The 13,786-nt window shown below is 48.6% G+C and overlaps 1 protein-coding gene across 3 annotated transcripts; it reads right to left on the bottom strand.

Annotated features, from left to right (window-relative positions):
* Nucleotides 1–2,773: 2,773 nt before the first annotated feature.
* On the bottom strand, nucleotides 2,774–12,021 carry PPP1R3E (protein phosphatase 1 regulatory subunit 3E). Of its 3 annotated transcripts, none has more exons than XM_053593082.1 (4): nucleotides 9,809–12,021; nucleotides 6,719–9,520; nucleotides 3,848–6,556; nucleotides 2,774–3,568 (listed from the first exon to the last, which is right to left on the bottom strand). In XM_053593082.1, exons 1-2 carry the CDS (start codon nucleotides 10,223–10,225, stop codon nucleotides 9,098–9,100), a joined length of 840 nt encoding a protein of 279 aa, XP_053449057.1. In that variant the 5' UTR covers nucleotides 10,226–12,021; the 3' UTR covers nucleotides 2,774–3,568; nucleotides 3,848–6,556; nucleotides 6,719–9,097. The 3 variants fall into 3 exon arrangements, with proteins under 3 accessions (XP_053449057.1, XP_053449058.1, XP_053449056.1); XM_053593083.1 differs by having other exon boundaries at nucleotides 3,848–6,430; XM_053593081.1 differs by having other exon boundaries at nucleotides 2,775–3,568; nucleotides 3,848–9,520.
* Nucleotides 12,022–13,786: the final 1,765 nt, after the last annotated feature.

Genomic DNA, 13,786 nt, shown 5'->3' with positions numbered 1-13,786 from the left:
TGGCCGGTGCCTTAACCACTGAGCTATGGGTGCCAAGCCTGCCTGGCTAATTTTTTCTATTTTTGGTAGCAATGAGGTCTTGTTCTTGCTCAGGCTGGTCTCAAACTCCTGAGCTCAAGAGGTCCTCCCACCTCAGTTTCCCAGAGTGCTAGGATTACACTTGTGAGCCACTATGCCTGGTCTACTGTATTTTTCTTTTTTTTTCCTCAGAGACAGAGTCTCACTCTAATACCCGGGGTAGAGTGCTGTGGCATCACAGCTCACAGCAACCTCCAACTCCCGGGCTCAGGCAATTCTCCTGCCTCTGAAGTAGCTGTGACCACAGGCACCCACCACAACACCCGGCTATTTGTTGCAATTTGGCCGGGGCCGGATTCGAACATGCCACCCTCGGCATATGGAGCAGGCACCCTACCACTGAGCCACAGGCGCCACCCCCTGTATTTTTCTTAAAAAGAGATGTAGGCCCCACAAACCTGGATCTACCTGGGACCAACCAAACGGATGTGGTTAAGTTTCTGTGCCATTTAGGGAAACCATACTCCAGCATTCTGCACCCTGTCTCCTAAGCAATACCAGAACTGGAGGGCTGATTAATCAGAGCTGCACGTATTGCAGATGTGGGATACATTGTGATAGCAAAAGCTGCATAGGTGTTTTGTGTGTGTAAGAAAGATTTCAGACAAACCTACCGTCAAGATGTGAGAGGTCTTCAAAGAAGCTAGGGGCCACAGAGAACCTAGGCAATAAGCCATATAGAGAACAGTTGGAAATGCTCACTTACCTCTCCTTATGCTTCTCATGCTGGCTCTACACTTCAGCATATCTGGCTTCACTCACAGCACATACAGAAGAGTGAGTGCTCTGTGGTGACATCATAACTTGGCCATTATGATGTATGTAACGAGCAGGGCATCTGATTATTCTTAGTCTAGTGCTTCCTTATTAAGAATGTGTAGGAGAGGGCGGCGCCTGTGACTCAGTGAGCAGGGCACCGGCCCCATATGCCGAGGGTGGCGGGTTCAAACCCAGCCCTGGCTGAACTGCAACCAAAAAATAGCCGGGCGTTTTGGCGGGCGCCTGTAGTCCCAGCTACTCGGGAGGCTGAGGCAGGAGAATCGCCTAAGCCCAGGAGTTGGAGGTTGCTGTGAGCTGTGTGATGCCATGACACTCTACCGAGGGCAATAAAGTGAAACTCTGTCTCTACAAAAAAAAAAAAAAAAAAGAATGTGTAGGAGGCTGGGCCCCGTGGCTCATGCCTATAATCCTAGCACTCTGGGAGGCTGAGGAGGATAGATTGCCTGAGCTCAGGAGTTTGAGACCAGCCTGAGCAAGAACGAGACCCCATCTCTAAAAATAGCTAGGCATTGTGGTGGGCAGCTGTAGTCCCAGCTACTTGGGAGGTTGAGGCAAGAGAATTGCTTGAGCCCAAGAGTTTGAGGTTGCTATAAGCTAAGTGCAGCACTCTACCAAGGGTGACAAAGTGAGACTCTGTCTCAAAAAAAAAAAAAAAAAATGTGGGGCAGCACCCGTAGCTCAGTGGGTAGGGCCCCAGCCACATATACCCAGGCTGGTGGGTTCAAACCTGGCTCAGGCCAGCTAAACAATGACAACTGCAACAAAAAAATAGCCGGGCATTGTGATAGGCACCTGTAGTCCCAGCTACTTGGGAGACTGAGGTGAGAGAATTGCCTCAGCCCAAGAGTTTGAGGTTGCTGTGAGCTGTGACACCATAGCACTCTACCAAGAGCAACAGTGAAACTGTCTCCAAGTGTGGGAAAAATGGGGCCCTGACCATTATTGCAGCTCACTTTCTGCTTTAGAGATCCAAAGAGTCACTAGAATGGCATGTGAGTTGTGTTATGAGCTGGTCATCGGCCTCCAAGAGAGAATGTGTATGTGAGGTGTGGCAATACCAGCCTATTGGTTATGATAAAGATTCTCTAGATTCCCAAGGTCTCTTGATGCTGGAGGCAGAGGTCTTGCGGTTTTGCAAAAACAAGTCTGAGACATTCTGTCTGACATTTTTCACCCTCTTTTTTAGTAATGTCTGATAAGTAACTTTTAACTACTTTTCCCTGCTTTATAATAAACATGGACCTGAGCTCCTCTGAGAGCTCCTCAGTCCCCTTGCACAGACTCTGTGTCAAGCCTCCTCATTCCTCATGCCAAACCCCCTTAAGAAATATTCTCAATATTTTACTGGTAACTAGCTTTTTCATTATTCAGATGATGTGGAAGGCAATCCTGTTAGAACTTAAATATTTTCAAGGACCCACTCCCTTTATTACCTATTTCTATCACTCCACTCTGGATTACATAAGGTCTTTGTTTTTCCTCTCCATATTTCTTGACCTTCCCTTGATAAGGAAAAGTATTTCCTTTTCTCTCCAGTGCTTTAAGGAGTAGAACGTAACTCAGATGGTCTCCTTAAGGAAGGAGTCCCCCACCCAAGGGGAAACACAAGAGCTTCCCCCAAGATGGTCACTTTAACTGCATGAACAGTTGGTGCTGGGTGCCAGGCAACTAAGACTGGGTCCTGGTCACTTTCCTACTACCCCCAAATAGTGGTAGGAATGCTGAAGTGTCTTATAACAGGCTGCCTAACTCCTCCATTGTGTCTTCCTAACCAACTTTTGTATAACAAGAACTCCAGCAGAAAGAGACTGAGACTTTTAAGAAGTAAGATGACTGTGAAATGGGGGAGCAGGGATCAAGGAAGAAATCTTGTCTTTGGATCTCTTGCCACCCTCAGCCCAAAACAAAGAATATTTCTGAATATCTTAATCACATACTTTCTTTTTGTATTTCAACTTTAATTCATATGAGGTTTTATACACACAAAGGAAGGTGGTTGCATGAGGAAGCTTTAGTGAGGCACAAAACTAGTGGATTTGGGGCCAGCAGACCAGGCTGCACTATCCAGGAACTGGGGAGGCTCTGGGAGGTCCTAGTGAGAACAGCAGTTTGGGGGGATTCACATAAGAAACTTTCATTTCCTCCCCACGTTAGTCATTCAATGGGTAGATCATTTGGTCTTTTTTAGCAATGTCACTGCTCTTTAGCAACATCAACAAAAGAAGTGCCAAGGCTAGGGACACACAGAAAACCAGTAGGCCCTTTTGTTTCTCGTTATCCCTGAATGGGGAAAGGAATGGACAGAAAATAGCAGCAGAAAATAAAACATTTCTTTTCTTCTTTTTTTTGTAGAGACAGAGTCTCACTTTACAGCCCTTGGTAGAATGCCATGACATCACACGGCTCACAGCAATCTCCAGCTTTTGGGCTTACGCAATTCTCTTGCCTCAGCTTCCCGAGCAGCGGGACTACAGGCGCCCGCCACACGCCTGGCTATTTTTTGGTTGCAGTTTGGCCGAGGCTGCCCTCGGTATATGGGGCAGGTGCCCTACTCACTGAGCCACAGACGCCACCCATAAAACATTTCTGAGGTTATCTTTTGCTATGAAAAATCATGGGTCTGTATAGAGAGCTGTTTCTTAGCCTGGGCCTGGGGTATGGCCAAGGGGCCTAGATTTAAGCTCCTTCTTGAGCTGCACAAATTCTCTGACTCTGCAGGAGCCACTTCTTTTCTCTTTTTTTTTTTTGTAGAGACAGAGTCTCACTTTATCGCCCTTGGTGGAGTGCTGTGGCATCACACAGCTCACAGCAACCTCCAACTCCTGGGCTTAAGCGATTCTCTTGCCTCAGCCTCCCGAGTAGCTGGGACTGCAGGTGCCCGCCACAACGCCCGGCTATTTTTTTGGTTGCAGTTTGGCCGGAACGGGTTTGAACCCGCCACCCTCGGTATATGGGGCCGGCACCCTACCAACTGAGCCACAGGCGCCACCCATGCAGGAGCCACTTCTGTCTCTGGACCTGTGTCCTCATCTGTAGAGGAGCCTATACCCAATGATCTCTAAACACAGGCTTTTTCAGGTCTCTGAGTCTATGACTTGTGAATTGTAGGGATCCAGATGAGCTCCAGAAAAACACAGGAGTTAGAAGGGATGTGATGCTGGGCCTGGTGGTGCATGCCTATAATCCTAGCACTCTGGGAGACTGAGGCAGGTGGATTGCCGTGTGCTCACAGGTTCGAGACCAGCCAGAGCAAAAGCGAGACCCCCATTTCTAACAAAAAATAGCTGGGTGTTGTGGTGGGCGCCTGTAATCCTAGCTACTTGGGAGGCTGAGGCAAGAGAATCGCTTGAGCCCAAGAGTTGGAGGTTGCTGTGAGATATGATGCCATGGCACTCTACCAAGGGTGACAAAGTGAGACTGTCTCAAAAAAAAAAAGGGATGTGGGAATTAGATTGTAAAACTGAAGAGTTAAGGTTTATAACAAAGAGCAAGTATGAGCTATGCATATAAAGAAAAACAGAAGAACAGAAGGAAGGCAGGCTATGGGACAGGTTAAGTTTAGGAAGACATCCAAAGTCTGGATGACAGGAAAGGGCAAGAGTCTTTCTGTTGCATTGCCTCAGGGACCCAAGCCCATAACCACGGTAGGGTTTGCTCTTGTGGTATTTCCCAGTCCATGGTTATATGCCCCAAATTGTTCCTGTTCAGTCATCAGCCTTTAGAGGAAAATTTCCACCAAAATGCATTATCACATAATAGGGCCCCCTAAAGATTCTGCCAAACTGCTAGTGTTTCCTCTGTCAGATTAGCCTGAACCACCTGGGAGAACCAGTGATTGCATTTGTTTAGGTGTACTCTGCTAAATGGTACTATAACAAATATGGTTGGGTCAGGCACCGTGGCTCATGCCTGTAATCCCAGTACTCTGGGAGGCTGAGGTGGGTGGATTTTCTGCCTAGCTTAGGAATTCAAGATCAGCCTGACCAAGAGCAAGACCCTGTCTCCAAAAACAAAAATAGCTGGGTGTTGTGCTGGGTGCCTGTAGTTACAGCTACTTGGGAGGCTGAGGCAAGAGAATTGCTTGAGCCCAAGAGTTTGAGGTTGCTGTGAGCTGTGATGCCATAGCACTCTATGGAGGGCAACAAAGTGAGACTCTGTCTCAAAAAAAAAAATATATATATATGGTTGGAAGTTTTGGAAAGAACAATGTAGGGAAGAAAGGGCATAATACCTAATTTTGGTTGATTTGCAGATGGTGGAGTTTGTGGTAGTGCTGTACCAACTCAGCCCAAGGTGAGGAAAAGCCACGGGCTAGGGACAATCTCAGCGCTCATGTCATGGGAAAGGAGTGGCCATCAAAACCCATCAGGGCAAAGAATCCCTCCTGAAAATCTCAAAAGGACCAGGCACACAGAAGCCATTAAAAAATCACTAGTTTATTCCCTATTTTACAAATGGCATTGGTGGCATTGCTAGTTGCATAAGCCCAGGTTCAAAGAGGGAGGAACCCAGTATTTGTGTGTGCAAGAAGGTGGCTCAGCCCAGGCTGAGGGAGAAACTATGAGTTAACCCCAAGCCCTGGGGCAGCTCAAAATGGCAAGAACCAGAAGACTCAGATGTTGTTCTACAAAGCTAAGAATAGGGATATGGGTGAAACAGAAAGAGCTTAGGGAAAAGGATTATCCTTAGTTCTCTGCCCCATATCAGAGTTTGCATTTGCCCTGTCAGTAATACCAGGGTTCCCAGAGACAGCCCAAGCACAGACCATCCAATAGTTGTCCTAGTTTGGGAACCCTTCCAGTGAAACATTATGGGGCTTTCCTGTTCCATGCCAGTGCAGGAAGGGGGAGGAAAGTGGCAGAAAAATAGGCAAAGAGGGTTGGCTACGGCCAGGAGAGAATCCCAATGAATACAAAGGCTAGAATTTTAACAGGTTCCCAAGTTCCCAAGCACGCCCCTTGCTGATCCTACATAGCTGTGATACTGGCACAGGAAAGTGGCAAGCTCCTGCAAGGAACAGATGAAGCCTGGGGCTCCTTGCTTTCTCCAAGCCAATTTGGAGGACTGGGAGAATGGGAAAGCAGATCAGTAGGAAACTATGCTCCTACTGAGATATAGGAAACTATGCTCATACTGAGAGATGATATATAGCAAGGTTTAAAGGGAGAAAATATAACATCATGGTTATGCACAGGGGCTCTGGAGATGTCCTGGGTTCCTAATTCTAGTTCTGCCATTTACTAGCTATGTGATCTTGAGCAAATAAGTGAGCTCTCTGAGCCTGTTTCCTTATCTCTAAAACAGAGATAATGACAATGTTCAACTAAGGGCTGTCTTGTGCATGCATGCCAAACAGATTTTAGCAGTTAAATGTTAAGTAAATCTGAGTTATCACTACTGTTAATATGACAGGACAGTAATACATACACATTAGGCAAGAGATTACCCACTGTGTTATCGACCCAGTCTCCCTTCATATTATCCTCCCTTGGGCTTCTAATTGATGAGTAAACAGTGCATTGCTTCGTGGCTTCCAGTACAGTTTCTCTCTTCACTTTGCTGGAACTCTGACCTGAAGGTGATCCACAAGATGCATGAAATTCTGCTTTCTTCACAAGATAAGGAAGATGTTTAAATGGGCATTTGTTTGAGGAATGACCTAGGGATTCCACTCCTTCCAGTCTTCAAAGGATTAAGGCTGTAGACATGAGGAGCATGGTAACAAGCTCCGTGCTTTGATCTGAGTGTATGTGTGGGAACATGTGCATGCCCCACCCCCTTGACTTAGTTAAGGAAGAGGGGGATCCAGAAATTTTTCTTTGAGAAATCAATAACAGAAATGGGTTTGGGAGCTGATTACCTGGGAGTTCCTTGTAACATCTGTAGCATCAGGAACTGCTTCTTTCCCTTCTTTTCCCTTCTAGCAGATTGTCAAGAAGGAGCCTGAGGGAGGAAGGTGGATCAACCATGGTCTTGGAGAAAAGGAAGTGGGTTCTCCACCCCTTCTGGAGGGAAAAGAAATACCAGAGAACAAGGATGAAGAGGGAGGAAAATGGAAGTGGACAAAAACCAAGGTAAATACCCTACATATTAAAAGGAAAAAGTGATGAGAACAAGAAAGAAAGAGAAGAGAAACATGCCTCATCTCAGAGTAGGGTGAGAAAAGGAAAAACAAGCAACCAGCAAAGGAATGATTCCCATGTTAAGTTAACCAGGAAGAGACATAAGGCATGGATGTGGAAGGCAGCTTTCACTTTCACTTGCTTAGGGCACGGCACTGAGGCACCGAATACCATCTTCTGGGTGCATTTAATAATCAAGTTGCTTTGATTCTTGATTTGAAATATTTTCTTTTTTTTTTTTTTGTAGAGACAGAGTCTCACTTTATGGCCCTCGGTAGAGTGCCATGGCATCACACAGCTCACAGCAACATCCAACTCCTGGGCTTAAGCGATTCTCTTGCCTCAGCCTCCTGAGTAGCTGGGATTACAGGCGCCCGCCACAACGCCCAGCTTTTTTTTTGGTTGCAGTTGAGCCGGGGCCGGGCTTGAACCCGCCACCCTCGGTATATGGGGCTGGCGCCTTACCCACTGAGCCACAGGCGCCGCCCGATTTGAAATATTTTCTATTTCTTACAATTGTGGTTCCCAACCCCTGGGCAGTAGACCAGAATTGATTAGGAACCAGGCTGCATAGCACAAGGTAAACTGTGGAAGAGCAAGCAAGCAAAGCATCTCTACAGCCATCCCCCATCACTTGAATCACCACCAAAGCTCTGCCTCCTGTCAGATAAGTGGCACTGGATTCCCATAGGAGCATGAACCCTGCATTACGAGGCTCTAATAATGGATGTTCTGAGGTGGAGATGTAATGGCTTGAATTGTCCTGCAACCATCCCCCTCACCCCAGGTCCATGGAAAAATTGTCTTCCATAAAACTGGTCCTTGGTGCCAAAAAGGTTGGGGACCACTGCCTTATACCATAATCTTTTATCCTCAAGAGAACCCTCAACATTGTTTCCTTTCATCTTGGAGTTCTCATACGTCTTTTTCCCCAAAAAATGCTCTTTCCCAAAGCTGTTTCAGAGAACAGAGGCTAGAAGTCTGGGGGGGAGAGGGGGGTCAAGAGCAAAAAAGGGCAGAGGATGAGCTACGGTTTGGAAGAGGCTGTGGAATACCCTGGAGCTTTGGGCTGCTTGCTGAGTTGTGGAACATCTGTACCAAAAACTAGAGGACATATCCTCAGCCCTAAGCTGACACTCAGGGGGCTGTGAGTTCTGAACTGCTGCACTAGTGCAGCTTCTAATCTACACTCTGCCACCCAGTCATAAATGTCAAACAAGATAGAGCCTTTAAGAGATAATCTAAACCAAATCCTGTATTTCAAGGAAAAAACTGGGGCACAAAGAGGTGAAGTATGTTTGCCCAAATTTCACATCTAGTTAGAACTTATTTTTCTTCTGAGGCAGAAAAAAATTAGAATAGTGATTCTCATGATTCACCATCCTTTGACATAGCCCATAAAGTGCTTAGAGGTTATCAGAAGGCACACCAGAAGGTAAGGCTGGCATTTTTCTGAGTGCACCTCATTATTTGGCTACAAGGACAACCCTAGAGTTGCTTTAGCCTCCATTTTAATCCCTAAGGATGCCTGGAGGCTGGAGTTCTGAAGGCCTGAAGCTAGAACTGTCAGGGGTGACAAGAACCAGGGTCAATGGCCAAGCTCCTGGGATTATGCAAGGCAATATGGCTGAATTAAAGCTAGGATGGGTAGGACTGGGGGGCCTTAGGTGGCAAAGGCAGGTAAGAAAGGAAATGAGCTAGCAATCTAAATGATTTCAACTGGGGTGGGCTGTTTTATCTAACACTTCAATCCCCAAAATATTTTTTAGCCTTTCACTGCCTAGACTTGATGGGCCTACTCACGGCGAGAACGCCACCATCCTCCACATTCTACTTTTTTCTAATCTCTGGCGCCCTTTTGGGTCTCCTTTCTCCCGTGCCTTGGGGTTCCTTTCACTCACATCCAACCAGCGTTTCTCACCCCAAAGTCCCCGACCTTCGTTGATTCCGCCTAGCCCCTGGGCCCCTCTGATGTCCCCCACTCTCCTCGCCCTCCCCGACTTGACTCGGACGATTTCCAGCCAATCTTGGTTTCTCCCATTCCTCCCCACCACATCAGGTTCCCCTCGCCCCTGGGTGCCTTTGTTTTTTCCGCTGTGGGCCGAAGGCGCCTGGTCTCAGATAAAGTGGATCCAGCCCTGGGGCTCCGGGACTCCGCCACTGCCCGGGTGCTCGGGCCCACGTAGAGCATAGTCGCGGCCACCGTTGTTGTCCCAGAACTCGCGACCGGTCACGCGGTAGCGCAAGGCGAAGAGCAAGGCACCCCCAATGGGGGGCGCAGGAAGGCGAAAGGCAAAGCGGTCCGCGCGCGGCGGAGGCGGGGCCGGGCCGGCGTAGGCGGCGGGGGCCTCGCGCTGGCTCCGCCAGCCGTCGGCGCTCCAGCGCACGCTCACACGCTTCTCGTAGGCCAGGTCCAGCACGCGCGCGCTCCCGGCCACGCCCAGCGGGCCTGCCTCGGCGCGTTCCAGGCAGATTCGCTGCGCCTGCAAGCGGGCGGCGAAACCCGGCTCACTGGCCGGCTCCAAAGCGGCGCGCGCCTCCTGGAGGAAAGAAGGAACCGGGAGAAGGGAGCCAGGGCGAAAAGGGGAGAGACAGGGGGCGGGGGTAGAGTGAGGCATGGACCAATCAGAGGCCGACCCTAGCGTCAGGACCGCGGCTCAGCTTGAGGGGCGGCCCAAAGCCCCAGGCCAATGGGGGCCCCAGAGCGGTTGAGCGGGAGCAAACTGAGTAGGGATGGTAATGGGTGTTTCTTGACTGATCCACTAGCACATGCCCGCCGCGGCCGGCTGAGGGAGGTCCCGAGGAGAGGGTGTGCCCCCGCCGCCTACCTGGAGATTGCGGGCGCGGGGCTGGCACGGCGCGAAGTGGCGGAGGGCGTCCCTCTGTAGTTGGACCTGCACGTGGCGGGGGACTCGGGGCAGCTCTCCGGGGCGGAAGCGGCGCACGGCAGCCAGCTCCAGCCCCAGTGCGTCGGCGAAACGCACTCTCTTGCGAGTGTTCGGGCTACGGCTACGGGGCGCCCGGATCCCGCCGCCTCCAGCGGGCGCAGAGCGAGCCCGGCGACCCCGACTCGGAGCGTGAGCACGGGATCGGGCCCCGGGCCGCGTCCCACTCTCGCCTGGCTCCTCCTCCTGCTCTTCCTCGAGGCTGGGCCGCTGGCTGCGGTAGTAGGCGCGCTCAGTCAGCGCAGCGATGAAGCTCAGGTTGCGAGGGATATCTGTACGGGGGGGCCGCTCGCGGGACATGGCACCCCCGCCCCGGCCGGTCCAGTCCCTAGCGCCACCGCGCTGTCCTCCGTTCCTCTCCCGCCCACTCCGCGTCAGTGCAGAAGTCTCCGGGCCCGCTTCAGCAGCCCCTCGCCCTTGCGTACTCTCCTTGCTGTCACCTCCAGGATCCTCCACCTCCGGTTGCTCTGCTTCGCCTCCGTGACCTCCTTTCCCTCCCTCTGGCCGTCAGCTCCTAGGGTCGTGAGACCATCCTGCCTCCTGCGAGCTGTCTGCTCTGAGCGTGCGCTCAACGGCGCTCACCCTCGGGTTCCGCGGTCCTCATGTCCTCATGTCCCTGGCCCCCACCCACGGCCCTGTGACAGGTGGCTTAGCGTCTGTCTTTGCGGCTGCCCATGGGGCGGGAACTCCACTTTTCGGTCGGAGTGAGGCCACTCCGTCTTTTTTTCAAAAAAGTCCTCAACTTCTCCTGCGCGGCACAGGAAGAGTTAACGCAGGGATCAAATGATAATCTTTCCTTTTCAAAATAATAATAATAATAATCTTTCCTTTTCTTGCAGAGGATGGTTCAAAACGCCCTGCAGGGGACTTTATCTAAAGGGTTCACCATTTTTTCTTAAATCTCGGCTCCAAGTTAGGGAGGTGTGTAGTAGAGGGTGCAAAGAAGGAAAGGTCAAGAAAGCTGGGTCGAGTCTTTCAAATAGAAGGTGAGATATGGCACTCAAAAGCGGCTGAACACTGCCCAGTGGAAAGAGTCCAGAATTGAGAGTAGTGTGAAGACCTAGCTAGCTAGCTTCTAGACCCACCACTGGTGCTATTTAGCTGTATGACCTTGAGCAAGGCACTTTGTGCACCTCAGTTGTCTTATCTGTAAAAATTTGGTTAAGTCAGGTGTACTGGCTCAACCTCAAGCCTGTGCTTCTTAGCAGTTTGGGAGGCCAAAGCCAGAGGATCTCTTGAGGTCAGGAGTTAGAAGAGACCAGCCTGAGCAAGAGTGAGCCCTCAGCTCTACAAAAAATAGAAAAACTGCAACCAAAAAATAGCGGGGCGTTGTGGCGGGCGCCTCTAGTCCCAGCTGCTGGGGAAGCTGAGGCAGGAGAATCGCGAAAGCCCAAGAGCTGGAGGTTGCTGTGAGTCCTGGGACGTCATGGCACTCTACCGAGGGTGGTAAAGTGAGACTCTGTCTCTACAAAAAAAAGAAAGAAAGAAAGAAAAATTAGCAGGGCATGGTGACATGCTCCTGTAGTTCCAGTTACTTGGGAGACTGAGGCAGAAGGATTGCTTGAACTCAGGAATTTGAGGTTTCAGTGAACAATGATGACACCACTGCACTCTAGCCTGGGTGACAGAGCAAGACCTTGTCTCAAAAAAAAAAAAAGAAAAGAAAAGAAAAGAGGGCAGCACCTGTGGCTCAAAGGGGTAGGGCGCTGGCCCCATATGCTGGAGGTGGTGGGTTCAAACCTGGCCCCAGCCAAAAAAAAGAGAAAAGAATAAAGAAAGAGTTCTGATTTCTAATCCAACTGTCAGCCCTTTGAGGACTGGGATGTCTGATTCATGGTGATTTTTAGTACATGGTAGGCCCTCCAAGGATTGAACGAAGGACACTTAACTCTCTTGGAGCTGGGGACTGTGAGTTTACAAGAAGGGCAAAGTGCTGGCTTTTTTCTCATTCATTTTTCAATAATGTAGATAAAATGTTTTTAGTTCTTTTGAACTTCCCTACTGATCTTACATAGCACTTACAATGTGCTAGGTACTGTAAGGAGTTTTACAGATATGAACTCATATAATACAACCACCAGGGATAGGGAGTTTTACTATGCCTGTTTTACATATGAGAAAATCTAGAGAGGAAATAGGACCCTTTCCCAGGGTCACACAGTTAATGATTGGGCAGCTAGTCAAGTCTGGTGCTAGCGTCCACCCTCTTGTCCATTTGGTTATAAAAGATTAAAACATTTAATGATAATAATATCTCCAGAGTATTAAAATAGGGAATTTCAGAATAGAAATCTCTGAATTTAAAGCATAAGGATAATTGTAAAATCATGAGTGACTTAAGTTGGAAATAAACTGTGAGACATACACTATTTTATTATTGCATAATTCATTCTTATTTGCATAACACTAGTATTAACCATAACCCAGGACTCATTTTTATACCAATATTGACTTTATTCTCATAAAGAATATATAAAATCTTATATTTTAGAGTGTAAAATAATCATGCATTAATTTATGTTACAGTCAAGTGGTTTAAAACAGTCTTCTTGCTCTGGTAAAATATGAATCATTGAATTGCCTATTGAGTACACTAAAAGTCCAGCTTTCACCATTATATAACTCATCCATGTAACAAAAAACAATTTGTACTGCCTAAATCTATTGAAGAAGATTTTTTTTTTTTTTTGAGACAGAGCTTCAAGCTGTCGCCCTGGGTAGAGTGCCATGGCTTCACGGCTCATGGCAACCTCCTCAGCTTAAGCGATATATATATATATATATTTTTTTGTAGAGACAGAGTCTCACTTTACTCCCCTCGGTATAGTGCCGTGGTGTCACATGGCTCACAGCAACCTCCAGCTCCTGGGCTTACGTGATTCTCTTGCCTCAGCCTCCTGAGCAGCTGGGACTACAGGCACCTGCCACAACGCCCGGCTAAGCTTAAGCCATTCTTTTGCCTCAGCCTCCCAAGTAGCTGGGACTGCAGGCGCCCGCCACAACGCCCTGCTAATTTTTGGTTGTAGTTGTCGTTGTTTGGCAGGCCCGGGCTGGATTCGAACCCATTACCTCTGGTGTATGTGGCTGGTGCCTTAGCCACTTGAGCTACAAAAATTTTAAACCACGAAGAAGAAAAAACATGGATCACTGAAGTAAAATAGATGAGGTTCAAGGCCAGCCTGTATGGCTACAGGCTTTCTGGTAAAGGCTCCCTTACCTTTTTTATAGGCTGAGTTGCCATCCCTAGGCTCTGGTGTGTTAGTCTGAGAAGACCCTTGAGGTACATACCTTTGAACCAGGTATTAGTCGTGTTGGTCCAGCAGCTGTTTGCTTGGTTCAGAGTAACATTGAACCTTTATTCTAAACCAGTCTTTCTTTCTTTTTTTTTTTTTTTTTGGCCGGGGCTGGGTTTGAACCCGCCATCTCCGTCATATGGGACCGGCGCCCTACCCGCTGAGCCACAGGCGCCGCCCCAGTCTTTCTTTCTTAAATAGCTACTGTAGTAATCTTCAAACATCTAGCTGGGACTGCTCAATAACTGGCCCAGAAGCATTGACTGATGCATTCAAATCAACATTTACTGAGGGCCTATTAAGCTATGAGGACACAAAAATGAGTAAAATTCAGTTCTTGCTCTTAAGGAGCTTATAAATAAATGGGCAGACAGAAACATGTGAATCTTCTAAGACATTTTATCTGAAATGTTTTTTATTTCTAGTAAATGTCTTAGAAGAAACCAGAACTTCATAAATAAAAGGTGGCAGCCTAGAGTGGCACCTGTGGCTCAGTGAGTAGGGTGCTGGCCCCATACACCAAGGGTGGCGGGTTCAAACCTGGCCCCGGCCAAACTGCAACAAAAAA

Source organism: Nycticebus coucang, chromosome 6 (assembly GCF_027406575.1).
Source record: "Nycticebus coucang isolate mNycCou1 chromosome 6, mNycCou1.pri, whole genome shotgun sequence".
Lineage (NCBI taxonomy): Eukaryota > Metazoa > Chordata > Mammalia > Primates > Lorisidae > Nycticebus > Nycticebus coucang.
This window is presented reverse-complemented; position numbering and strand designations above follow the sequence as displayed.